General features: G+C 43.8%; 1 protein-coding gene across 1 annotated transcript in view; it reads left to right on the forward strand.

Moving 5' to 3' along the window:
* The window catches only part of Vstm4 (V-set and transmembrane domain containing 4), an 85,934-nt gene that overhangs the window by 39,798 nt on the left and 18,255 nt on the right, over positions 1–27,881 (forward strand). Inside the window, exons 5-7 of the mRNA XM_036199685.1 lie at positions 5,783–5,816; positions 19,596–19,702; positions 20,993–21,054. Coding sequence (XP_036055578.1) covers positions 5,783–5,816; positions 19,596–19,702; positions 20,993–21,054 — 203 coding nt within the window. The remainder of the gene's footprint in view (positions 1–5,782; positions 5,817–19,595; positions 19,703–20,992; positions 21,055–27,881) is intronic.

Below are 27,881 nucleotides of genomic sequence, written 5' to 3' on the forward strand. Positions count from 1 at the left end.
TCCCAGCCAAAGGTGGCAGGAACTGTGTCGGAGTGTGCTTGCTAGCTGGATCACAGGTTCATGCTCATCTAGCTCTTTGTATGCAGCATTGGAGCACCTGCTGTGGGAGTGGCACTGCCCATGGTGGGCTAGGTCCTCCTACATCAACTTAAAAAGTCCAGACACTCTCACAGACATGCCCACAAATCAGGCCAATCCAGGCTGGCCTTCGACTGAGATTCCCTTCCATGGGACTAGGCTGTGTCAAGTTGATAGTTAAAGTTGACTAAGACAATGCTCAAGCTTTCAATTCATGAGCCCCTGGGGACATCCCAGATATAACTATAAACAAGTACCCTCTCTGGTCACGTGCTTCAGGTACCATGCAGGCCATCCCACTAAGCTAAGGCTGACACACACTGTCATCCTAGAGACGTGTAAACCACAGATACAATCGGTTGTCTCCTTATCAAGGTTTTAAAACAAACTTGGGTAAAAATTTGTTTAAATCTGTTATGACTAAAGATACAGTTTCTAAGAAGAGAATGGGTGAGGCCCAGTCACATATTGCACACTGAGCTGTGAAGCCTGGTGTCACCGCACGCCTCGTTTGGAGCTTGCTCCATTTTCAGGCTTTACAGCCACTTGGGCTGCGGGTCAGCACATGGCATGGAACACAGCAGACAGGCACCTTTATGTGTGGTGCTTTGCATTCACCGAGTGTGGTGGTAAAGTGGTACCTGGTACCAGACTCCTCCTGCTCAGCTTCCCCTGTGTGACAGAAGCGGGTGATGCCATCCAAGCGGCTGCACTGGCCAGGAGGGCATGTTTGGGCATGTCTGCTTCCTGGAGGTGGGAGCTCTTGGGCTCTACGCGATGAGAGGGCAATGCTGTGCACTGGGATGGGAGGAGAGGGCAATGCTGTGCACAGGGGTGGGAGGAGACGGCAATGCTGTGCACAGGGAGGGGTGAGGAGAGGGCAATGCTGTGCACAGGGAGGGGTGAGGAGAGGGCAATGATGTGTGCAGGGAGGGGTGAGGAGAGGGCAATGCTGTGCACAGGGAGGGGTGAGGAGAGGGCAATGCTGTGCACAGGGAGGGGTGAGGAGAGGGCAATGCTGTGCAGGGAGGGGTGAGGAGAGGACAATGCTGTGCAGGGAGGGGTGAGGAGAGGACAATGCTGTGAACAGGGAGGGGTAAGGAGACGGCAATGCTGTGCACAGGGAGGGGTGAGGAGAGGGCAATGCTGTGCAGGGAGGGGTGAGGAGAGGGCAATGCTGTGCACAGGGAGGGAGGGGTGAGGAGAAGATATTGCTATGCAGGGAGGGAAGGACTTCTGCCCTGACTCCTAGGAAATGCATGCAGGGCTGTCGACTGGGCCTAGAAGTCAGACACCGCTTTCCCAGGCTGTGGGGCTCCCTCACTTGAGTCCGTGGGGAAAGCTCTCTGCAAACAGGGTCCTGGGTGCTATGGAGATCCTGTCCTAGAACTGCTCTGCTATGAGAGGAGATTGCTCATGAGCAGAGCGAAAACACCCACAGACCGAGCAAGTGTCTCTGAAAGGCCTAGGAAACCAAAATGAGTGTGAGGGAACTGTGTGTGTGTGTGTGTGTGTGTGTGTGTGGTCAGCCACACCTGCAGGTCCCAACACTACAATGGACCTTATGAGATGGGGATGTGGTTCCTCTAGCCTGCCTTCCCACTTCTGGTAGAAGTGGTGACTGACACAGGCCCAGCTGGGGAAATCACAGACTTCAGGCCTGACACACTTTGGGGGACTTGGCCATGGGTAGTGGCTTTGAGCAATGAGGAGCTAGCTGAGAAGGAGGAAAGGGATTGTTGTCAGGAAGAGGCTGGTAGCTAGAGTATCTTGTCAGGAGGGGTGAGAAGCACTGGCCTTCCTTTTGGAGCCTTTGGAGATCACCCAAAACGAGACCATGTATCTTGTGTTTTTATCTTGGAGGGTAAATGCCCTGCACTAGGTGCTGGAAGGCAGTCACCCTTGAGGAAGCCCCTCAGGGCTTCTCCATCTGGGCTTTTAACCCCCAGAGCTAGTGTCATAATTAGGGGAATTGTGTCTCACTGGGCAGCTTACCCACACAATCCCGAAGCCTTGCTGAGTGGGCTCTGCCTCCTCAGAGTCTAGGTTGAGCTAGGGCACTGATGTGATTGACATGCTGGTAATCCCTCGTGGTGGCAGGACTCTGGGGACATCCACTTCTCATAAGCTTACAATTGTCCAGAGTCACCTGTAGTCCTGGGTGGTCCATCTCCATCAGTGGGAGTGTTGGCCTGCATTCACCCAGTGCAGACCTCACATTTATCTGCCAAAACGTATTACTGGGACATCCCACCAGACTGGTGGCCCTTCTTAGCCAGTCCCCCACCCTGAAGGGAGTCCCCCAGCTTCTCTCCTGCCTCTTCATTCCTGGTCTCTATCTACCCCATTCCTTTTCCTGCACCTGGACTTCACCTCCCCAAACACAGGGAAGCTCCCGGCATTCTTCCAGGTCTGGGCCCTGCTCTGCCAGCTGCAGCTAGAGCACAGTGTACACAGGAGACTCGGCGTGTCTGTGTGTGGATAACACCAGCTCTCAGTTTCTGAGAATGGCGCACAGTAGGCACAGAGGGCTCTGAGTCAGGTCACTCTGCTGGTGACCTGGGAGCCCTTGCCCTCAGGTTACTGTAACTGGACAGCCTGGGCTTGTCCTGTTACTACGTGGCCTCACTGTCATGGCCCTTGGAGGTCTGAGATGGAGGTGCAGCAGTATCAATGCTGGTTTCTCCTGTGGCTTCTCTTTTTGGCCTCTTCTCCTTATGGTTCACCTGGTTTTCTGTCTGCATTTGTGGCCTGGTCCCTTGCTCTAAAGACACCAGTCTTGTTGAAATTAGAACTCACCTAAATGGCCTCATTTTAACCAAAACTCTTTCTAAGATCCTACATCCAATTGCAATCCTCTTACAAAGCCCTGGGGATTAGGTCCTCAACATACAGATTTTGGAGGGAACACAACTTGGTCTGTAGCACCTGCTGTGTGGCTATGGTTAAGTTTCCTACCCTCTGTGTACTTTAGTGCCTTTTGTTACAACATAGGAACTGCCTTTAAAGAGCTTCTTGTAAAGTTGAAGTTGGAGAACTGAGCTGCGGGCTTTAAACACGTGTTGCCTGAAGAAATTCTTCTTCACAAACTCGTTGACCTTGGACTTTTATTTTATGTGTTGTTGACATCTCAATCTTTTTCATTACAAATGTAAATTATTTCAAAGGAGGAGCTCTCCAGAGCTCTGCAGAAAAAGCTATCTTAAAATGATAGGACTGCATCACGCCCTTTTGTATTCTTGATTTTGATCAACAGCCCTGTTTCTTTTAAGCACCCCACGAAGGAATAAAAAGCACCCAGTGAAGTGGGGGTGGGGAAGGCCTCGCACAGAAGCCTTGGCTGTTGGGACTGTCATCTGGTCCTTCTACCTCTCCTTTTCTCTTCGTCCACTTGCCCCACAGAGTTTTGTCCTGCTTCCCCACAGCTGTTGTGCCGAGAGACTGTTGTGCTTACCTGCATGCATGTGCACATGCACACAAATGTGAGTTCACAACTTCTCCATTCCCTTCTCTCTGGGTCTCTGTGTTAAAATACTGTTATAAGATCAAATTTATCAATACTTCACAATTAACAGTATTTTGGAAGATTACTGTAAAATGAACAACAATAACATAAATAGATCATTTGTTTAGATAAATAATTAATAGGCATAAAGTAAAATTTTATTGAAAGTGCATTTCTATTGAAATAGATTTTTTATTTTTACTTTATATATCCTCACATGTAAATGAGAAGATGAGAACTCCAAACTTCCTTAGGGGTATAGTTCTCCATCAATCCTGTTCCTGTTTTCTTAATAAATGTGAGCTTGGGAATTTCACCTTCAATATGAAAGAAGGCAAGATTAGATAGAGTTTTCATATGCTACTCAATACCATGCACAGCTTTTGAATTATATATGTAAAGAGTTAAATAATGATCTAGCATCAAAGATGCTGTTTAATACGCTGCCAGCTGACACCTGGATTCGCTCATTATTCAATCCTTGTTGGAAGCAAACCATTGGAAATTCCATCCTCCTGAGCTTTAGCTACTAAGCTGTGAGTTATTCGGAGTCTCGGTGGACACGAATGCTTCATGTCAGTTCATGCCTGCTCCTCCCTATGTCAGGTGTCTGTGATATAAGTCCCAGTGAGTAGACAGCATCCCTTGGCTTCGTGAAGTGGAAAAGGTGCTGTTTTAAGCAGAGAATAAAAATAACATAGTCAGATCTCAGACACATTGCAAGAGAACCAAGAAATTGATTCCTTTCTGACCCAAGAATGTTCTAGGATATGCAAACCAAATTCTAAAGTCCATTGACCCATATGAGGTTTACAATACTGTCATAAATATGAATGTTCAGTGCCTACTATGTTGCTGTTGTGGTATCCATAAACCATCTAGCCCACAGTATGTGCTCAGTAAATGGAATGCAGGAAGGATTTGAACATTAGTAGAGAGCAGGTTTGTATATCTTTTTAGCTCTCCCACGCTGGCAGTCCCGCTCTGGGCCTGGCCCTGGCTAACTGTGCGACAGATCATCCCAAACACAAGAGCAGAACACAACCGTCTCATCTGCTCTTCCACAGGTTGGCAGTGGAGCTGAGCTCAGCTGAGCAGTTGTGCTGCTGCTGCTCTCAGCTAGAGACATTCATGCGGCTACAGTCAGATGGTGCATCGGTTGGGGCTGGCTGTTCTGGGACCTCAGCTACCATGGCTAAGGCCTTCTTTGTGGGGACTCATATTCCAGTGAACCCACAGAATAACTGACAGCAGAAGAGTTTCCTGTCACAAGCCTCAGATACAGCACTGTTTATGCCTCTGCTTGGGGCACGTTGGCTAATGTCCCTTGGATCTAAGCAAGTCATGTGGCCAAGTTCTTGTTAACATGACGTAGGGGGTGTTATATGTAGATGTGAACAGATGCAAGAAGGTGGGATTGGCTGGGACTGGCCATATAAACATTTGCTATGCAACTCAGGATTCCCTGGCTGTTTCAGCATTCCTCTGTCGAGGTAACCTCAGCTTCAAGTCTTAGATCAGACACGTTCTGGATTAGGGGCCCATGTATTCTATTTTTCCACTATAGATAGAAGTTTGCCTCAAGGAGAACCATTGTAGAAAGATACCTTGCTCCAAAACTTGTTTCTTAAGGAAATCTTCTTGTTTTATGTTTGTTTGAAACAGAGTCATTGTGGAGCCTAAAACTAGTCTTGATCTTCGGATCCTCCTTCCTCAACCCTCCAAGTGCTGCACCATCATATCTGACCTCTAAGGAGCTCTTTTGAGATCATAAGGAACATTAACCAAAGAATGAAAGCCCATTTGACAATGAAAAGGTTCTAAGGAGAGACAGCCTGTCCCATCTGGTCCAAAAGGCTGTTTTCATGACCCAGGGCTTGCAAGTTGGAGGACTTCACCACTCCAGGACACTTTAGCATAGAATACAACTTAACTTCGTCTTGGCCAAAGATGAATATTAAGATGTCTGGGGTATGTGGCTTCGTACCTGATTGATGTATATTCCAGAACTGAAATCATGTCAACTCATTAGGGTGCCCTCTGATGTCTCTGCCATGATTTCATCCAAATGTTGCAGGCAAGAAGCCCCAAGAGTTGGCTGGTGCAGCCCTAATAACTGAGCAAGATCTGGGTCCCTGCCTTTCAGGTAATGCCAAACTAACCTGTATTTACCAATCACTATTCTTTTTCTTTTCACAGTGAGACATTATTTGGTGAAATGTCCTCAAAACAGGTAGGAATATTTTTTTTTGTTATTTCTATTTGATATTTTACTTTCTTTTTATAATACCAAGAAGTTGATTAAATATATATTCTTACTAAAAGGTGTTGGTCCCAAGAAAGTTGAACAATGTATGTTTTGCATATGTTTGCAAGTGTGAATAGTTCACAAGCCAGTCATAATCTCCACAGGGTCCAGATGGCATGCAGCTCATCCGGGTCCAGCCTGTATCTTTGAGGAGCTTGAAAAGTGGCCTGTAGTACCATGTGGGAACTTATGACTGGTCTGAGCCAACTCAGTACCTTCTCACCAGTAACTAATCTTTTCTCCACAAGTACTGACTTGGCCTGTGTTCTACTTTAGCTGGTGACAGGTCTCATTAGGAATATAGTAGTTTTAGGATACATTCAAATTCATAACATTTAAGGTTTTCAGAACTCTAACTTTAAAAAAATGTCAATGGGACACAGAGCCTCTTATTAGAAAGCTATTAAAATCCCCCAATGACAATGAAAACACAAAAATCATAACTAAAGTGAAGGAAGATAATTGACCAGATCAGCATGGAGGTATCGGAATGACCTGATAAGAATTTTAAGCCAGATATCATAAATCTGTTTAAACAACTGAAAAATGAAAACTCTTTTGAAAGCAAATAGTAAATAAAAATGTCACCCAACAGAGAAAAAGTAGAAAGTATAAAACTAAGAAAATATAATAACAAATGCAAATTTTTAAAAAGATTTATTTATTATGTATACAGTATTCTACCTGCATGTATGCCTGTAGGCCAGAAGAGGGTGCCAGATCTCATGACAGATGGTTGTGAGCCACCATGTGGTTGCTGGGAATTGAACTCAGGACTTCTGGAAGATTATCCAGTGCTCTTAACTACTGAGCCATCTCTCCAGTCCCCACGAATGCAAATCTTATTGAATAGACTCAATAATAGGGTGACAATGTCTGTAGGTAATTGGTAAAAAGGAAAGACAGAGTAATTGGATCATACATGTGAACCACAGATACAAACAGACTAAAAAACTGATGAACAGCTAGTTCTCAGGGACCTGGGGCAAGGGTAATTCCTACCATCAGGTTACAGAAGGACAATGAAATCCAGAGGAGCTGACCATTCTTTATTTATTAGAAGGAATAATAGCAAACACTTCCCAAATTTTTCAGATGAAAAAGATTCATAGATTCAACAATGTTAATTCCAACCATGGTGGGTGTACTAAAATATACATGCAGACACAGCACATTAAACAGATGAACTTGAGTGGAGATGCACTCTCTGAATCCAAGGACAGAAAGAAATGGTGTTCTTCTTGTAATCTGAAAGAACCGCAGCCCGAAATTCTATGCCGAGCAGAACTGTCTTTCAAGAATAAAGGAGTAAGAAAGACATTTTCAAATTTAGGAAAACTTAATAATTTGTTGATAGATCACTGTAAGTAGGGACTAACAATCACCTACTTGAAAAATCACTTCTAAAAAAAAGCTCTTGAACCCCAAATGAAAGCAACCTTTAGTAATTAAGAAGGAAGGAACAACTTGAAGAATGAGTATATTTTATTAATTCACTGAGACTGTTATGCATGTCTATAATATATTTTGATCATATTCACCCTCCATTCCTCCCCTAACTCCTCCAAGATCACCCATTTTTAGACAACATCATGTGAATACTCATGAGTTTAAAAAATCATGTCAGATGATTGAAACAAAAAAAAATCCAAAGCAATTGATTCTCAAACAGCGATATTTCAAAGTTAGGAAGGTAAGATAGCCCTCACAGGAGAGGGATCTCTACCTTCATTTGGTGAGGGAACGTTGGCAACAGTATACAGTGCGTGGTCACACACATATTTAATTCCAAAGCAACTGCTAAAAGAACTCTACCCCTAAGACTAAAAAAGACTACAGAAAAATCAAGATAATCCTTTAACTATATCCAAGTCACATAAAGAAATTGAATAAACAGAACCCTAGGAAAGGAGGAGAAAATAAATAAAAAATATTACTCCACACCACCTATCTTAAACTGGTCTAAATACATCAGTTGAATCACAGACTGGAGTAGTAAATAACTATGTGTCCCAACTATATTCTGTGTATAAGAAATTCACTTCATGCACATGACATAGGTGGAGTGAAAGGAAATGGGTAGAAGAAAAGAGAACACAGTAAACAGTCTATGTGCACACACTGTGTATCTCATGGAGGAAAACACTTAGTAGGGCTTGGATGGGACATTAGAAGGTAAAATGACCAATTCACCTGGAAAACAAAGGTCCTAAACAGCCTATGCATTAAACAACAAAGACACAGAGCCCAAATAGCTAAAACTGAAGAGCTGAAGGAAGACTGGAAAATCCTTGATAAATTTTAGGCTTGGCTTAGGTCCCCGATCCTAGGTCACTGAAGAAATAAATAATGCTGTCAACCAACAGGACTCAGTTGATCCATCTCCAGAAGTCAACTTATGGAAGAGCACTTTTTTTTTCATATCATCATGAAACATTCGCCAAGATACACCCTAGGCTGAGACAAACCTCAACAGCTGGAAAGACCTGGAATTGTACAGTGTAATCTTCGACCACGGTGAACCATAATTGTAGGCAACAGTGAGATAGCAGCAGGAACATCTCTAAACATGGAACCAGGAAGCACCATGCTTCTGCCTAAAGTCACAAGCTGAGTCTCCAGCACAGGACCAGTGCAAACACGGGTACAGCCATCAGGGAAGTGTACATGCTTCTGCTTAAAGTCACAAGCTGAGTCTCCAGCACAGGACCAGTGCCAACACGGGTACAGCCATCAGGGAAGTGTACTCGGTACAGAGATTGGAGGATACACGGGATCCAGAAGGAATGCTCCATGTGTAGTCTGACACCTTGAGCTCCGACAAGTCTAGGACAGTTCTGAAGAGAAGGCATGTACTTTTCATCAAGTGTTGCATATTCCACAGACATCCACACCCAGAAACATGGACTGAGACCCCTTTTCTCACAGCACTGGCAAACACAGTTAAAGAGACTTAGTCTGAAGTATAAAAGCTAGAACTATAACATTTCTCAGAGAAAATTCTTGTGTCCTTGGATTGGGTAAAGTGACACTGTGCAAAATTCATAAATGAAAGACTGATAAAAATTTAGTTCCAAAACACAATTACAAAAATGGAAAAACAAGCCATCTAATAGAAAGTATCTGCAAATCAGATAAGTGACGACAAGGAACCTGTTTCCAGATATAAGGTTCTTCCAACTGGATAATGAGATGACAAACAGCACAATTAAAACAGGCAACAGTGATTTGAACAGGTATTTCCCTAGAAGGGAAATACTATGGCTCCTAAATACGTGGAAAGATGCCCAATATCTTTAGTCATTAATTAGGGAAATGCAAATTAAATAATAATGATTCCAGCACACCCCAACCATGATTGCCTACAATCCAAGAGACAAATATGCCAAGTGTTGGCATGCATATGGAGAAACTGGATTGTTTTGTACACTTTGTACATTTTGTACACTGCTGAATGGAGCCCCCAATGGGGAATACGGTTTGGTAGTTTCTTAAGGTGTGACTCTTAATAATATGACCCACAAATTGTACTTGTAGGGATCTACCCAAGTGGAATGAGAGCATATGGCCACTCAAAGACCTGTGTGGAATTGTTCTCAACTGCTCTATTCATAATAACCAGAAACTGGAGACAATCCAAATGTGTTCACGAGCCGGTGAGAGAGTAAACAAAATGCAGCAGATCCATCCAAAAAAGTTCTACTTGGCAATTCAACAGACCGTGGAAGTAGGCCATTCTCAAAACACCACAAAGTGAAAGAAACCAGGTGCAAAATTTACAGTTTCGTGCTATTTTAATAAAATGTCTAGAAAAGGAAGATTTATGGAAATAGAAAATAGAGCAATGTTTGCTTATAGCTGAGGTTGAACGTGGGGATTAATTTTGGATGTGATGAATGTGGTATGGACTAAATGTTGAACTTCCCACCACTATGATTGCAATGTCCTAAAAATGTATTGTACTGATGGTTGCACAACTTGTAGGTCTATAAAAATCTACTGGATTGTTTATTATGAGCTACAAGTTGTACTGGAAATCAATTATGCCTCACCAAAGCTGCTTGTTTCTTTCTTAAGACCACATCCCCTCACATTCTAGGACTAAGGTGAATCAGGCATGTCATTTGGAGAGAGGTTTATAGCTGGGCCACTCATGGTTGTCCAGAGGTTACCCAGCCTGCCATTCTCCCTTGGTTCCTGAGATACCTGGCTCTGCTTCATGGAGAGACTGCAGCTCCTCCTGTCATGGGCCCTCCCTACTCCTCATTACCCTCCCCTACAGCAGTTACATTCTAAACTGGACACTACTGGGTTGAGGAGGAGAGCAAGAATGCCATCCTAGTTCAGTAGACACTAGAGTCTGGTTTCCCCCAGCCCTTAATATATAAGTGTATTAGTCATCATTCCATTGCTGTGACAAAATACTTGAGAAAACTGACTTTAAACAGGGAAAGGCTTGTTTTTTTTTTTTTTTTGGTACTGTTGCTTTGGAGTCTGTGGCAAGACAGCACATCATGGCATAGACTGTGGTAGAGCAAACCTTCTCCTCCCACAGTGGCAAGGAAGCAGAGAGAGAACAGGGAGGAGTGGAGGAAGTCTTGGTTTGTTTTGCTTTGATGAAATACCCCAACCAAAGAAATTTAGAGGAGTGTACATTGGTCTACAGTCTAGAGGGGACACAGTCCTCCCAGGGAAGGCATGGTGGCAGAATCGTGAAGCCAGTGCATCACACTGGATCAGCAATTCAAAGGAGGGAGAGAAGAGAAAGTTGCCTCCCAGTACATTCTCCTGCAAGGCTCCATCTCCTAAAGGTTCATAACCTTCCTGAACAGAGCCACCATCTGGAGACAATGTGTTCAAACATGTAGGCTGTGAGGGTCATTTCACATTTAAGCCATGACCAAATTCCAATGTCCTCTTGCTGGGTGTATCCCCAATGACCTAATTTCTTCCCAGTAGGCCCTGCCTCTCAGTCAAGTACATCCTGATGGTAACCATAGGCCAGGTAGATCAGGACTTAATTCATGGTCTTTAGAGGACATTTAAGATGCAAACTATAACTCAGATATCAGGGTCATAGAGTTATAGCTAAATGTTTCTGCTTCTATACCAGCCACACTGGGGTCTGCCTGTGATGTAGTGGGGTGCCTGAACCAAAGCTTTCACCATAAAATGCTTCCTGGTAAACCAACTATACATAAGTCTCTGTAAAATCATTTTCCTCCTTCAACCTGAGACCATAGTGGGGTAAAGTCTGACCATAGATCTGCCAGGGATACTCATCCTCCTGACCAGAGCCTCATGTGACCTCACATAGTCCTGACTCCTTCCTGCAGTGTCTGGCTAGAGAATAAGTCAATTCTTTCCTTCACCATGGCTTTGACCTGTGTGCTGGGCTACAAGCCGAGGAACTTCAGCCCTTCCTTTTCATGATGAAGAGCGGGTCTGGTACCCTTTTTGGTTGCCGCTGTGGGAACTGGACCCTGGAGTCTCAAGTTCTATTCATGACCAGTGTCCTTTTTTGTCCTCTGACCACTTCCTTCTAAAGGGAAAAGGGCAGAAATCACAGGATCAGGGCTAGAAGCCAAGAAAGGAAACCCTCAGGCAAGGGAGGACCCTCAGGAAGAGGTCACATACTGGTGTTGAGAACACTGTGGTCACAGAGAAAGGGGCCTTGCCAAGTGACCGGGGCAAGATGGGGACTCTAGGGAGTTCCATGACTTGCTAAGAAAAGTTCAAAGAAGAAAAGTAAAGCTTATCACGATGGTGTCCTGTCCTGAGTCAAGAGGCTGTCATGGTCTGGGAGGATCGGCTCCAGGCTGAGGAACTCTCCCTTCCCCCTGGCCAAGTGTCCTTAGGAATCAATGTCCCAGACCACAGCAGGCATGTCTAGGCTCTGTGGGGTTCAACATGCCTTCCCTTGGAGGGTCAGCAATGAGAGCATTTCAGTTCATATGAAACGACTCAAAAAAGTCCTTGAAACCCAGCTTTAAAACAAAAATGCAGCAGTTAATCAGAGCTGTGATGCTTCTTGTGTGCAAGCCAAATTTTAAAAAGCTATTAAGAGAGAGAGAGAGAGAACAGAAAAGGCGGTTCCCATCTTGCCCACCTCTAGGGTATAAGACTACATGCTCTCAGACACAGGAAGACGGCACCATGTTTCCTGTGTCAGATTTTCTTCAAATGTGTGACACACCACTATCTCTTGGACAAACTGGGGTTAGGGTTCCATCTATTTTTCAGGGTGTGTTAGAGGCACAATTCAGGGTGACTCCTGAGCTTCTTTTAATGCCTTTTCCATATTTCTCTGAACCATCAGAGATGTTTTAAGCTTTCCCTGACAGTGGAAACAAGGGGTTTAACCAGTAAGTGACATGCCAGGAGCTCAGCGAAGGGAGAGACGCAATTCCAGAGACTCTAAAACCTTACAAGTTATCCCTCAGGAGTTTCAAGGTCAAACAAAATGTTGGTCAGACAAGGCCTATGTTGCAGCTGACAGAGAGCGAGATGACCTCAGCGCCACAGGACTGCTTTGTAGGGCTAACAGTGAACTGTGGTGATGGAACCCACTTGTCAACGGTCACAGGGAAGCAGTGTGGGGGGAAATGCTTTGGGGGCCACCTCCTAAAGGAGCAGCTTTTATTCGGCTGCTCAGAATCTGTACACAAAAAGATTACAGGGAGGGCAGAAGCCACCAACACTCGTGACCCTGGCGGCTGCCACCTAGTGCTTACAGAACATAGCCTGCCCCCAAGCTCAACGCAAGCATTGAGAACAGATTCCATACTACATACAGTTCAGACGCTGACAATGTAAGATAATTATGGGTGACCATCGGGATTGTCATGTGACAGTCACAGTTCAAGATGCTCGGTGTGTATCACTCATTTAGTAATTGTCATAGTATAGGACCATGGCAGGTGGCATGATTGACCGGACTTGAAAGTGAAGTTATACAACCTCTAAGTAGCTCTAAGTACCTGGCATGTAATACCAGTTGACCTTGAGTATTTTAATGACAGTTGAGGGCTCTGGAACCTAGCGTGAGACATCTGAAATTCACCCCATTTGTATGAGCTCTTGAATTTCATCTATGATAGCTGACATTGGGGAGGGGAGTGTCTATGGTTACTAATATTTACTATTGTTTTGAAAGCGACAGAGAGTTGCCACTGATAGAAGCTAGTAATTCCTCAAGATTCTACAATAAAGACTTCATAGTGCACAGCACATGTAGTATCCGTGGGCTGCACAAAACCTTGAGGAGGTGGCCAGAGATCCAGTAGGAAGGAACAACTAGGACATTCTCATGGTGTAAGTTGGGCATTTGCCTTGCCGGGACTGAGAAACAGAGGGGGTGGACATTTCTGGCATAGGGCAGATCAGCTAAAGTAAGGCCTTCCACAACACTGTGGAGCAAGAAGCACTCGGGAGGCCGAGAAGGATGCTGGGAGGAGCTAGGCAGCAGGGCCTAGGTAACAGCAGGCATCGGCAGTGTGGTTCCATGGACGAAGCTCCTCAGCTCTCACCGTTAGTGTGCTCACGGAGCTGGTATCAGGATCAAGGGTTAGTTACTGGAGACGGTGTGGTTGGCTGGAGAAGGCTTAGCTGTGGTTATGTTCTCTGGTGGAATCAGCTTGGTGTATGGCAGAGTTTCTCTCTTCCTCTCTGTTCTTCCAAATGCTCCCGGCTCTGAAGCAGACACACAGAACATCTGGCCCACCATGTCCTCTATTTGGAAGCTGACATCACTCATTCCAGACAATTTTCAGGAACATGCTGTCCTCCTCTGCCCACTTCTTAGGTCAGAACAACTTTTGGTCTTGGGCACCAGGCACAGTTCCCAGCCCCCAAGACTCCAGCACTTGTGTTGACCCACCCTCTTTCTATGAGGGGAGGAGTTTAAGCAGCTATACTGAATTTAGCACAAACATAAAATGTACTAGGATGCTAATGCCGCCTTCTAGTACTATCTCTTTAAGGAGCTGGCTTAAGCCCAGAGCAACCGTTCTAATCTAGCTTGAATGGCAATCTTTCTGTCTTAATTTTCTAGTTCCTTGTTTTCCAGGCTAGTCCCAAGGTCCTTGCTTCAGGGTTAGTGAGTCAGACCAACCTGGACTGAATCTCACATCCCTTCCTTGGGAAGGGCCTGGGCCTTCATAAGGTCTGGTTTTCTTGCCTGAGAAGGCTAGAGATTATGGTAACCTTTCCACAGTGGCTTGCACCAAACAGACAAAACACAGCAATTACTACTAACTTTGCTTTTTGAAAAGAAAAAAAAAAGTTTTACCAAGAATTTATTCAAAGCCCTGAAAAATCCAGGTCATATGCTTTGTTGGCATCTTGGGGAGGCCATACACTAGTCAGCTGGTCTGTCTTTCTCCCCTTATTACCTGCCTGGTCTGCCCTACATTGTACTTGGCCTAATACCACTGTGACTTTGGGAGGGTGTGTGTCAGAGCAGGGCATGGTAAATATACTATGCTGAGCAGAGAAGTTCCTGATCAGTGTTCAAGTTGAAACTTGCAGTCCTTCCCTCAGGTCTGAAACACGGGCACCGTGATGGGCACCATGGCATCCCCTAGTAGCAACATCATATTTCCAATGTGGTGCTATGAAATGTCAACATTGTTTGCTTGCACTGGCTACCTATTTGAGTTATGTAGCCCTTGAATGCCTGTGATAGTTTCACCTGTCAACTTGACCAAGTTTAGAATCAGCTGGAAGATTATTGATATCTCTGGCTGTGTCCATGATGGAGCTTCTAGGGAGGGTTATCTGAGGGAGAGAAACTGGCCATGAGTGTGCACAGCGCCATCCTGTGGACTGGGGGTCTTGACTGAATAAAAGGAAACCAAGAAGAGCTGAGCACAGCCATCCCCACTCTCTACTTCCTGTCCCACTTCGCTTTGCTCCTTGAGCCAAAGCAAATCCTCCCCCTATCAAATGGTTTCTGTTACAACCAGAAAAGCGACTGATGCAATGCTACATCTTGTTTATCCATGCTACTCCATCTGACATCGTAATGGCCCCATGAGATAGTTAACAAGGGCTGATCACCCATCTTACAGATTGAGAGGTGGAGGCCCATGGAAAGAACGGCTTATCCAGAGTCACCTCTGCAGTGTCATCCTCTACCTCATTTTCAACATCTGCTCACTAAATCCAGTTTCTGCTGGTTCAGGAGCAGAGGTTCTGAGTCCTTGTGGAACAGAGACTTCAGGAGGTGGCACCTCTTATGAGAGACCCAGACCACATGTTCCGCCTCCTGCCTCACCCGTGCTGAAGCCAGCAAAGCAGCCCCATTTAACAACATGCTCCCCACAAACAGCACTTCTGACTGCCTTCTAATTCAGAGGGAGTTTCCGGGCCTATTTTTATATCTTTTTTGGTTTGACTACACCAACATCACTCTCCTATGTCAGAGACAAACTGCATCCCTGTTCTGATTCAAGATGTAGCATAACTTTTCTTGTAAGTTAATCATAAGGTGGGTTTTTTAGTTGAAAAGTCCTCCAGGACTTGGCTTGATGGGAGAAATGAGATTCGGAGGGAAAAGTGTGGACCGCATTTCACCACGATGACTCACTGTATACTTGAAGTCTTGTTGAACTATGAATTAGAACTAAATTTAGTTGGAGGTGGCCTTACTGGTTTAGAGGAAAATGGTGATGACAAGACAGATCTGTTTCAGCTTTCTAAAACCCCTGGGCATAGAAATGACATCCCAGAAACTTATGCTGTGCATGAAAGAGCTAAAGAATTAAGTCCAAGTAAAGAGGAGAGAAAATGGAAACATTTAATTCTCTAGTATGTGAAGTGCTCTGGGGATACTGTCTGAATTCAGAGGTACAAGAGGAAGAATATCAAAGGATTTCAGCAGAAAGGAAAGAAACCTGCATTTAATAAAAGTCTAGGATTAAAGGGGATTGGAAAAAATTTGCAACCAATGTGTTAGCTTGGTGGAAGAGGCCTATACAAATCTACATACAAAGCCCAAGACCTTACGTGATTAGTAATAAATATGAGGAAGCATGGAGACAGACACAGGCCATGGCCGTCCTCTGTGACAATCAAAGAAATCAACAGAAGAGGGTCACGTGTTTCTTCACGTTAGCGGATACACTTAGTGCTAGGGACAATGACGTGGTGTTGTTCTCCACTGACAGGACAGACACGAAGTGGTACTAACTTGTTGGCAAGTGTTTTGACAACATGGTACTTCCACTTTTCAGGTTCAAACTTAAAAATGAAAGTTTAGGAATGGGAAGCCATTCTGCAGAAATACATTAGGAAATGAATCAGTTGTTGATATGCTAGAGAATGGGTTTGGAAACCATAGCTTATTTTCTCACTAGACTACTAGGAAAATCTAAAAATCTGAAAAATATAGGTTAACTAAAAAGAAAGTGTTGTATTATAATTTAATGCAATATTTTAAAATGTGTAAAGTACAGTGTTAAATATATTGCTCATATAAAGACCTGTTTATAGCAGCTTTATTCCAATTACTCAAACTGAGAAAACAATCATTATTGAGGTGAACAGATGAGTAAACTATGCAACAACCAGACAATGGACTATTACTTGGGACTATAAAGAAATGAGCCACCAAACCAGGAGAAGACATGGAGAAAGAAGCCTTAGTGCCGGCTATCAAGTGAAAAGAACTAGTCTGAATAGTCTACATAGTGTGTTTACAACCTTACAATGTCCTGGACCCAGCAGACCTATGGAGCCAGTCAAAGCAACGAGCAGTGGTTTCTGGGACCGAAGGGTGCAGACAGGCAAAGCACAGAGGACTCTTAGGAGTGCAAAGCCCCTCTGTATAATATTATAATGCTGCATATACATCACTGTCACTGTATATTCGTGCAAACTCATAGAACACAGGAGAATGAACCCTAATATTACCTGTGAACTGTGGATGCTCCTGATGATTCTGCATAGGCTTTCTAATTGCAGAGCATGGGGGGTTGGGAAAATTTGTCCCTTCTCAATTCTTCTGTGAACCTAAAACTGCTCTAAAAATAGTCATTTTTTTTTAAGAAGGAGAAACAAGTTGTGGAAATATTTACAGAGGTCGAGTTTTGGTCATGACAGGCTTATTTCCTTTCATTTCCATGCCTGTAATTACCATTTTAATCCACAAACCTGCCTGGTTTTATTTGAAAAGAAAAATAATAAACATGTCAAGAGTTTAAAAGGCTACAGAACCAAGCTCTGTGTGTTTGTCTGTTTAAGCAATCCCTTGTTTGCTCTTGGTGGTCAGAGTTTTGTAAACTCCCGTTCCTTTTAGCTATTTGTGAATTTACACAGTGGGCTTTGCACTTTCCAGCTATGACCACTTAGCCTGTTCCCAAAGAAAATAAGCCATCCTTGGGGAATCTCGGTGGAAACACATACTTAGTGTTTCCCACACTTTGTGAGTCTTGACTTGTTTCTAATATTCAGGACCATCATTACAATAGCCTGTAACTAGATATCTATATTACTTGTGTATAATTGTAAATGCAGTAATTCTCTGTCCTGTCTCCTATCTGTGCAGCTCTTCAGCATTCCTATTCTCAAGACCCTTGACTATTTCTAAAGTTTCTTTATATGTAGGCAAACTCATTCCAGCTTGTATTTTGTTTCCCCTATTTTTATATGAAGCGTGAGGTATTTCACAGAGGATTTCTCCTTAGAACTGTGTCTAACCCTTGAAATTTTTCTCTCAACAATGTATCTTACTTCATCAAAACATAGGTCACTGCTTTATTCCTGTTTCTAGCCACAGAGGACCAGGATAAGAATAATAATATACTAGTCCGGTGGTAGCGGCACACGGCTTTAATCTCAGCACTCATGAGGCAGAGGCAAGTGGATCTCTGTGAGTTTGAGACCAGCCTGGTCTACAGAGCAAGCTCTAGAACAGCCAGGACTACACAGAGAAACCCTGTCTCAAAAAACCAAAACAAGCAAACCAAACCAAACCAACCAACCAAACAAACAAAAACCCCGAACAAACAGAACCCATACTTGACTTACCCAGCCATTTTTATAGTGTTCTAATGCTTAAGTCTTATGTACATATTTCACATGCACACAGTGACATTCACGCAAGGAATTTTCAGGCATGCGACTGCCATGCCATTTTGGTCCATGTTCCCAAGCTGCTTTCCACCAGGGAAGATCTTCCTGTATGCTTGTCAAGAGCACTCACTCGAATGTGATTCTTGCCTTTCTGGTATGCAGAGAAAGGAACTCCCCTCTCTTCCTACCTTTTTATGATTACTTTAACATGTTTACACATGTGGGGCTCTCCTTTGGGACACACATTGGCCCTCTACTGACTCTATGATGATTGATCATGGTCTTATCCACTTCAGAGATTCTTCATGGCCTAGAGAGAGAGACTCTCCCTGGGACCCGTACCTGCTAAGCTGGAACCTGTGCCTAGGAACAAATGATTTTACAGGGAGTTTCCTTGTGGGTTGCTGGAGCCAATAGGAAAGCTTTGAAATAAGACGGATGGCCATTCAGAGAAGCCCTCAGACCTCCACACATGTAGGAAGGAGGCTGAGATGACTAGCCTTCATTGTCAACTTGAGGGGATTGAGAATCAACAGAGACACACCTCTGACACATCTGTGGGGGTCTTTCCAGAGAGACTGAACTGAGGTACAAAGTTCACCTTAAATGTGGTGGCATCATCCCTTGGGCTAACTAACATCTTGGACTGAATAGAGAATGTAAGCTGAACACCAACAGCACCCATCTCTCTTTGCTCCCTGAGTGTGGATGCAATGTGACCAGCTGCCTCATATGTATGCTACCATGACTTCCCCGCACAGTGGACTGAGGCCTCAAGCTGTGTGCCAAAATAAACCCTTTCTTCCTCAAACTGTTTTCATCAGCAGCAAGATAAGTGAACAATGTAAGAGCCAAGAACAGCTTAGCTCATATGTTCACTGCTTATTAACAAGTTAGAATGATCCATCAGTTCCATGGACTTTGATTTCCTTTAATAGAAGGCTCATCATTCCCATCACATTTTTAAATCATGGATATCATTTAGAAAGAAACAGAGACTTGAGTGGCCCCATAGGACCAGCTGATTGGAAACATGACACTTCTCAGAGTAAACTCACTTGCCTGTCCTAAAGGTGAAGGTACCATGGAAGCAAGCCCCTTGTACTCAGCTGTACCCTGAAGATACAGCTCCCCTGAGTCCCTCCTCATTAGACTGAGAGGCACTTGGTCTGGGGATTATGGAACCCAAAGACATGGACAAAGAACGTTGGCTCCAGGGGAGCTAGCTCAAGCACAGGTACATTTTTGGTGACATCATTAGTAGCCAATCATATGGTCAGTAGCCAAGCTACACTGTGCCCAATTAATGTACATATAAGCCATCAGTTCATACGTCCCTAAATAATGTGAACAAGCTGGTCCTTGGTTCCTCTGGGGAATTTGAACTTTGAGCAGCACATAGTAAGACACAAACTAGCTCACCTCATCATCTTTATCTTGGCCAAGGGAGAGTGGCAGATTTGATGGCATCTCCGGAGACATTGTAAAACATCCCCTGTCTATCTGTGAGGTGACCCTTCCTTGGACACCTCCATAGGGAGTCTTCAAGAGCTCTTGGGAGTTCCTTTCCCATTCTGGTTTTCAGCAATGAATAGAAGTTGGCTTCATCTGGGCCTTTTCCTTCTACAGCTCAGGGGAGACGGTCACCAGCGTGACCAGCTTGGCCCCACTGCAGCCACAGAAGGGCAAGAGGCAGAAGGAGAAGGCAGATGTCCCTCCTGCAGTCCCTGCCAAAGGTAAGAATTGGACCTGCAATTTCTTAAGTGAAAGGCACCATGATTGATGCAGGGGTGGGCCTGGAGTCAATTGTGGGATTAGGGCAGAGAAATAGATGGATGGAGGACTTGCCATTCAGTGCTACTATAGTGCAAACATCCTGCTAGATTCTAGACAACAAACTGGGATGAGGTAGGAAGCAGGCAGGAAGCATTGGCATCGAGGTAAGTCAACATGCACAGGGAAGTCCATACTGTGGACTTTTAAATGGTAAGGTGAGCAGGGACTGGCAACATCTCCTTAGCTATTAAGGAGAAAGAACATCTCTGGCATTTTAAAGATGTATGCAGTACATTTCAGACTTATTCTGTTGATAAAATACACATTCTGTAATCGGTTATTCCATGGTTGCTGTTTTATTTAGAGCAATAGGAATGAGCTCTAAGAAAGGGGTTTCTTAAAGGACAAAAAGGCCTGGATCTTACCAGGACCAACACTGTCTATAGATAGACCCTATTTAGATTCTTAGAATGGCCTAGTTAGGTGTTCACCCCTCAACAAATTTGAAAGAGAAAACTTTAACATGACAAAATGCATTTTACTCCTTCACTGGGTTCTGCCGGTATCCCACTGATCCCCATGGAAGAAGCCGAAAGATGCAGCTGAAAGGAAGGAAGGAAGGTTGAGAAGCGTGAGACCTTGGGAGGGAAGGAGCAGACATCACCTCAGCCAGGGCTCACAGCTCTATATTGTGTCAGTCAATGCAGGGTGGGTATTGTCCCAGTTACAAAAGATACAAATTGCACTTGGGGAACTAAGTCTTGGAACTGGGCTTACAACAAGTTCAAGTCATGTCAGTCAAGACTAGTTACGACAATGGAAGAACCTCCGTTTGCTTCCATCAAACTGGGACAGTAAGCCCCTCCTTGATGAACTCACAGGGCTGGGTGAGAGTCAGTCACTGTCCTTGGGGTCAGGGGGAGATCAGAGTCTCCTGGGTAAAGTCCTACCTCAGCCTTGACCAAGAGCCCCTGGTTGTCTCCCACACCCTTGACTTTGGTGCAGGTGACAGAGACCTGTTCAGAACTGTTGTAACCTGGCCTGAGGGAGGCTATGACATGTCTAAAGATGAGGGGATGATTGTCCCCCAGTTAGGGGTATCTGAGGACAGCGACTCCAGAAGCTTGAGCTCTTCTTGAGGGTAGGAAGGCTCTGCCAGTCTGTACACAGGGTGTCTGTGATGACCGTGGGAGATGGGCACTAAGAGGCCTCGGAGGAATTTCAAGCTAAAACTTGGCGTCCTTCCACAGCTCCAATCGTCACCACTTTCCACAAACCGAAGCTGCTGAAACCACAGAGGAAGGTCGCCCTGGTGAGTAACCGCTCTCTGTTGCGTTCTTCTCTAACGGAGGAAGTACTGCAGGGGTCAAACAGTAAGTACCTCTACCGGCTCTATGGGTTAAAAGTTCTATTTCCTCTGTTCCCAAAGACGTTCTCTGTCTTCTCACATCAAATATGGAGTCACTTCTTCTCCACCTTAACTTCGCAGAGTAATCTTCCAAGAAAATCCAAATGGAATTATCTTTCTCTGCAAATGTCGCCATTCAAAAACAAGGGCAAACACATCATATACAGAAGGGTATAAAACAGAAAATGGATCTGCTTGCACCAATTTGCTGATAACTCCCTCTGCAGAGGATGCTAAGGGTCTTTCCAGAAAAAAAATATGTTAAATCTTTTTTTTTTATTTTGAAATAACTTTAGATTTACAGAAGTCATCTTTGAGGTATCAGAGTTTGTGTATGCCCTTCATCCACTACTGTTAATATTTGACAGTAGCTCTAAGGTAGGAGATTTCAACCTGTGTATCACCACCCCTTTGGGGAGGTCAGATGATGCTTTCACAGGGCTTGCTTATCAGATATCCTGTGTATCATATATTTGCATTGCAATTCATAACAGTAGCAAAATTACAGTTATGAAGTAGAAACAAGCATAGTTTTATGGTTGGGGGTCACCACAGCATGAGGACTTGTATTAAAGGGTCTCAGCATTAGGAAGGTTGAGAACCACTGCTCTAAGGTATGCTCAGCGTGATGTCCATACAGCACTTCCACTGGTTGCCCACTTTGGAAACCATTCCAGCGCCCCACAGTAGATTCCTGAAAACATAGGATGAACCAAACCCTATGAATGTGTGCTCCGTTTGCTCCACACATAACCCTGATAATGTTTAGTTTCTGAATTAGTCACAGTAGAGTAACAATGGCAAATTCTAATGGGAACAATTATAATATGCTTTAGTAAGATTTATTTAAAATGGTTATTTAAAAACTTACAAATTAATTGATTCTGGAATTGTCCTTGTAAGATTTTCGAATGGAGGTTGACTGCCTGTAACTGAAAGTGATGATGGGAAGGGTAGCTGTGTGTCATTAAGATGGGATGTCCATTTCAATCCATGGTGAAGGTCATGTCTGCCAGGCTCCTCACTGTTCTTTCCTGTCTGTCCCCTGTGTGTCAGAGGCCAGCCCCAATGTCCAGCTCATACTCAAAGCAGGCAAAAGAACTTTTTTGCAGCCTTTCAAAGGGAAAGAAGTCAGGATTTGTGGACCTGTTTCCTACTAATTATTTCAGAGAACTGTGTCAAGGCTTCTGCTCACTTGTGTCCCATTTGTCCTTGCCTGTGCCCAAGGGAGTTTGTGTGGTGGCATGCCAATGGCGGTCTTCTATTCCCTGTCATCTCTGTTGCTGCCCCTTTCCTCACTTTTTATCCACTGATTCCTTTGATATAAGAATACGCACAGCCACTTATGTAATGTTTTTGGGGTTTGATCATCTGTGGCTTGTTTTGTGGCTGACATTGTTCAGCAGTTGTATTCGTAGTATGTGTGTGAATGAAAAAGTATTGTCAAGGATATTCCAATGTCCACGGCAGCAAAGAGCAGTTTATAGGAATTCTCTTTTTGTTTTTTACTGGACAGCCAATGGTATGCATAGAATACATTCGTGCATGTGCTTTCTACATGTCATCATATTTAATTTTCACAGTAAGACTTGTCCCTCATCTGCAAGTTTTGTCTGTGAGGACACACAGACACTCCATTTAAAGGGAGTGGTGGGGGTCTCACAGTTAGCCAAGAGATAGTCACCAGTCTTGAATCAAATAATGTTCTTTGGTCTATGGCCTGCTGGACCCTTCTCCCTTATCCATTAAACATAAAACCTGGTTGTGCAGTGCATGGCTACAAAATGCTATCTTAAATGGTTGTTATTTTTATGACTTATGAAAACATTGGATTCAACAGCACTTAAAATAATGACCATAGTCCCTGTGCAGGTACTCACTGCTGACCTTTTTGTCTGTGCGTTTGTGTGAACTGATATGCTTCTCTGGATAGGGACTTAGCATAGGAAATTAAAATAAAATTAAGTAAAATAAAAATAAATTAAATTAAAATTGTTTCAAAGTTTTTCCAGAAGTATTTCAACTAAAGGTTTCTGTATGCGTTTTTATTTTATTTTATTTTGGTGTATGGGTGTTTTGTCTGCATGTCTGTCTGTCCCCCACTTGCATGCAGTGCCTAAGGAGGCCAGAAGAGGGAGTCAGATTCTGGAACTGGAGTTACAGATGGTTGGGAGCTGCCTTGTAGGTTCTGGAAATTGTACCCAAGGTCCTCTGGAAGAGCAGCCAGCACTCTTAACGGCTGAGCTATCTCTCCAGCCCCAAGGTTTCTTTACTGATGTAAAAATTTTATGGAAAAAATTCTATATAAGTATGAGAAGATAAAAAGTAAACTATGAAATAAAATAAAATATTTGTAAATGGTCAGTCTATTAAGCTCTTTTCACAAAAAAAATAGATCAAGGTAGTTATATAATTTCAAAATAATTGTTTTTTGATGAAATCTTTTTTCCTTTTTAGTTTATGTATATGAGTGTTTTGCTCCCCCCCCCCCCCCCGTGTGTGTGTGTGTGTGTGTGTGTGTGTGTGTGTGTGTGTGCGCGCGCATGCCTGGTGCTTATAGAATTCAGAAGAGAGCATCAGATCCTCTGGAACTGGAGTGGCAGATGATTGTGAGCCGTCATGTGATGCTGGGAACTGAACCTGGGTCCTCTGCAAGGATGTCAGGGGCTCTTAAACTCTGAGCCTTCTCTCTAGCCTCAATAAGATTTTTTTTACTAACAATTCTTAAAATATAAAATTATCTTTTGATGATTAAGATGTAAAGAATTTTTAAAGTTTTTATACCAAATTCTCATAGAGTCAAGTTAATTTTAGTACCAGTTTCCACCAATAACAATTCACAAGTAGAAAAAAAAAAGAGCTGACCTCAACCAGGCCTTTGTCTGACCAATATTTTAGAGTCAAAATTACCAGGTCTAGTATCTGCAGACTTGGATGAATATTAAGATTTATTGCCCCAGGATGCTAGCATTGACCTCAGTCTCAATATGGTCGATATCTCAGATCAATAAGTCTTGATGGTAGCTGAAACCTGAGTCAATAGCTACCTGTTGACTCACACGGGCCTTAATGGATAATTTAGATAATAACTAAGAAATACACACACACACACACACACACACACACACAGAGAGAGAGAGAGAGAGAGAGAGAGAGAGAGAGAGAGAGAGAAGAAAGGGTGCATCTTGGCTGAGTCCTAGGCTACAGTACTCCACAGTCCTTCTTTCTAGAAACTCACCTACCCTCTCCTTTGAGAAGAAGGCCTAAGAGCCTCCACTCACTTATTGATCACCTACGGTATACCAGCTTCTCTTCTAGGTGTTTCATGATTCCTGTCAATTCTCTCCACTATAGTGTCCACCAGGTGCCATGTATTAATTTGGGGGTTTGCAACACTTAAGTGATTAAGAGGCTAGATTTTTTTTTTTTTTAATGCTTCTAAGACAACATGACCATTTACAAGAAATGCATGTTTTAACAGTGATCAACAGTGACTGGAAAGTTTTTGTTGTTTTTGCATATGATAAAGAAACAAGAAAGAAGGCTAGGGAGAGGCATTTTGAAATCAAGGTATCACAACTGCACTCCACATCCCTTATTTAAACAACACCAAATGTATCAATCTGTTTCCAAATTCTGTTAGTCAGGACTGAGGCCCCCATCACACTGGTTCTTCCTGGCTGTCTGATAATGCAGACTGCTGGGTAAGTCTGTGTGTTTGCAATGAGTCTTTATTCTAAGATCAGCAGTCCCTCTTCTGGACACACTCAGAAAAGTAGAAGTGTGGCCTGGAGAGGGAATTCAGAGGCAAAGCACTAACATAGCTGGCCTAGGGTCCCAAGTCTCACTACCACCAGGACAGATTCAAAACAAGCAAACACACAAAACCCTGGGGCCCTCAGAACACTCTGGAAACAGTGGCACCTGTTTGTCTTTGTAAACTAGATCACAGACTCCAAAACTCACTGAAACTTCTGGGGACCCCTGATGTCCTCACTTAGTCTAGCACTCCCATGGCATCGTCTTGGGAGCCTGTGGAACTAATTCCCACACTTCCAGGAAAATATCCTGACTACTTCCTTGTTTCAGGAGAATCAGAGAGCTCCCAAAGTGCATCTTTTTTTTATAATTGTATTAGGCAGTTTATTGATTTAGAGGCTGAGTAGGGAAGGAAATACAGTGTCTGGTGTGGAAACAAACCGAGTTTAAAGGAAAAAAAGGTGTCAGTCAGGGGGTGACATTAGTAGCACCCCAAATTAATGAGGAACAAAATGAGAATCATTCTTAGGGTTAAATGGGTTTGATGTCCACTGTGCCTCAGTCAGCATCCCGCCCTCTTCTATGGCACGGCCATGAGGCCTTCCTCTCTGTAATTAAGCCCCTTGTTCCAGGGTTGCTGAGGAGTCAGGCCACTCCTGTTGTCCAAAAAGAAAATGAGTCCGTGTGAGCAAGAGGCTGAAGACAGAAATATCAGGAACACCGTGGGCTTAATTACCACAAGTTTCCCAGTGGGTCTCTCAGAGCCTGTCTCCCTCCAATCCATCCACTGCATTGCCGCCTGGGGGCTTTCCTAAAACCGCTCCAACCCTGTCATTTCCCTGACTAGAATATTCCAATGGCTCCCTTTTGCCTCTAGCATGAAACACTGCTTCCTGTGAGTGGGAGGGTGGGGTCCATCATCATCTGTCGCTGTTCCCTAGGTCCTGTCCCACCCAGAGCCCCTGGAACATGAGACCCCATATGGTAGGTTCTCCCCCTGCACCGGCTGCCCTCTGCATGCCCCCACAGAGCTAGATCCCCACAAGGCTTGCCCTTGAGGCCTCCTGCTCCCAGCTCCCACTCCTCCACAAATCTGGGTCCACCCACAATTTAATTGGGGCTCTTGAGTATATTTGACTGGCTTACAACATTTCACACCATGCCCTCTGGATCCCTCATCCATGTTGTAACCTATGTGAGAATTTCCTTTCTTCCTAAGACAGAAATGCATGCCATTGCATGGATGTATCGTGTAACACTTTGTGTGCCCATTCTGCCACCAGTGCACAGAGTTGACACCCCTTTCCAACTCTTGTGAATACTATGAATATGGGCATAAACACATCTATTTAGATCTCGCCTCTTAATTCTATGAAGTATGAACACAGAAGTAAGTTTACCAATTTGAATGATAAATCTTTGTGGTGGGAGGACCCATCACATTTTTGTGTCAAATGAACTGCACCATTTTATAAATGCGCTAATAATGCACAAAGACTCTGATTTCTCCATATCCTGTAGCTGGAGTTTTTCTGGTCCTGCCTGACCCACGAGTCTGGACAAGTCTCTCTCACTCGCCAGTGCCACAGTCACTCAGACCCAACCAAGTAAACATACAAAGACTTATATTGCTTCCAACTGTATGGCTGTGGCAGACTTCTTGTTATCTACGTCTTCTATCTTAAATAACCCATTTCTATTCATCTATAAGTTGCCACGTGGCTTACCAGTATCTTAACATCTAGTCATGGTGGAGGCTGGCATTGTCTCTCTGCCTCAGCCTTCCACTTCCCAGAATTCTCCCCTCTGCTTGTCCCACCTATACTTCCTGCCTGGCAACTGGCCAATCAGTGTTTTATTTATTAACCAATCAGAGCAACACATTTAACATGCAGAACCTCCCACAGCAAAGTCCCTATCTTTTCTTCCCCCTTCCCCCTCCCCTCCCTTTCCTCTTCAACCCTCCTTCCTTCCTTTCCCTCCATTATTTCTTCCTCCAGCTACCTATTCTTCCTTTTTGACAGTGGCATCCTAATGTGTATGAAATAGTATTCCATTGTGGTTTTAAATTGTTTCCTTGATGATAAGTGATGTTGAACATCTTTTCATGGTCGCATTGGATACTTTTGTCTTCTCTGAAGAAATTAGACTAAAGTTCTTTGTTCATTTTTAAATTGAACTAGGAGTGTGTGTAGGCTCATGTACACTGGGAGGCTCTTTATATATTCTGAGCACTAAATACTTAATATCTAGCTAATGCGGCAGTAGTTTTACCCTTTGCAAACTCCCTCCTCTCATGGAAACCCGAAGATAAGAATGCTCAGTGGTCTGAAAAAGTCTTTTATTCCATCAGAGTCAAAAAGACCCTGTCCAAGGAGTCTGCCTCTCTGTATCTGGTTGAAAAGAATGGACTGATCAGCCAGGGTCAGCCCCTGTACTGTTCTCTGTTTACCTAGCCCCTACTTCCAGCTCTGTTTTCACCACCCAGAACATATTGCCAAGGCCAAAAAAGACGTTTCCTCTGCTCAGTAGTAGAAAAGGGCTCTGAGGCCCATTAGGCACCAGTGATAGAATTCTGAGAGGATTTTAATAATATTCCAGATCTCAACAAAATTATTTCCAGAGGACATGCTTTTCAGGTTTCTTGAAGGATGTTTATAATAAGCCAGAGAATTTCTCTTGTTGTCGTTAATGTGCTAGAACTGGTTTCAGCTAAATTTTACATGAAAAGGATATATTAACCTGCATAAAATATGTTCATAATCTCAATTTAAAATTAAAAAGAAGGAAAAAACCCACAACCACATGTACAATATATTGCCCCAAGTAAAAGCCTTGGGAAAAAAACAAAAACTTTGCTTGTACCATGCTAGTACCATTTTTACGGAGATAAAAATTCTATGCCCCCCTTGGTGCACATGCTCATCCCATTATTGTCACGGGGAGTTATGTATGTTGACTGGAGGGAGAAT

The sequence above is a fragment of the Onychomys torridus genome, chromosome 9 (assembly GCF_903995425.1).
Source record: "Onychomys torridus chromosome 9, mOncTor1.1, whole genome shotgun sequence".
Lineage (NCBI taxonomy): Eukaryota > Metazoa > Chordata > Mammalia > Rodentia > Cricetidae > Onychomys > Onychomys torridus.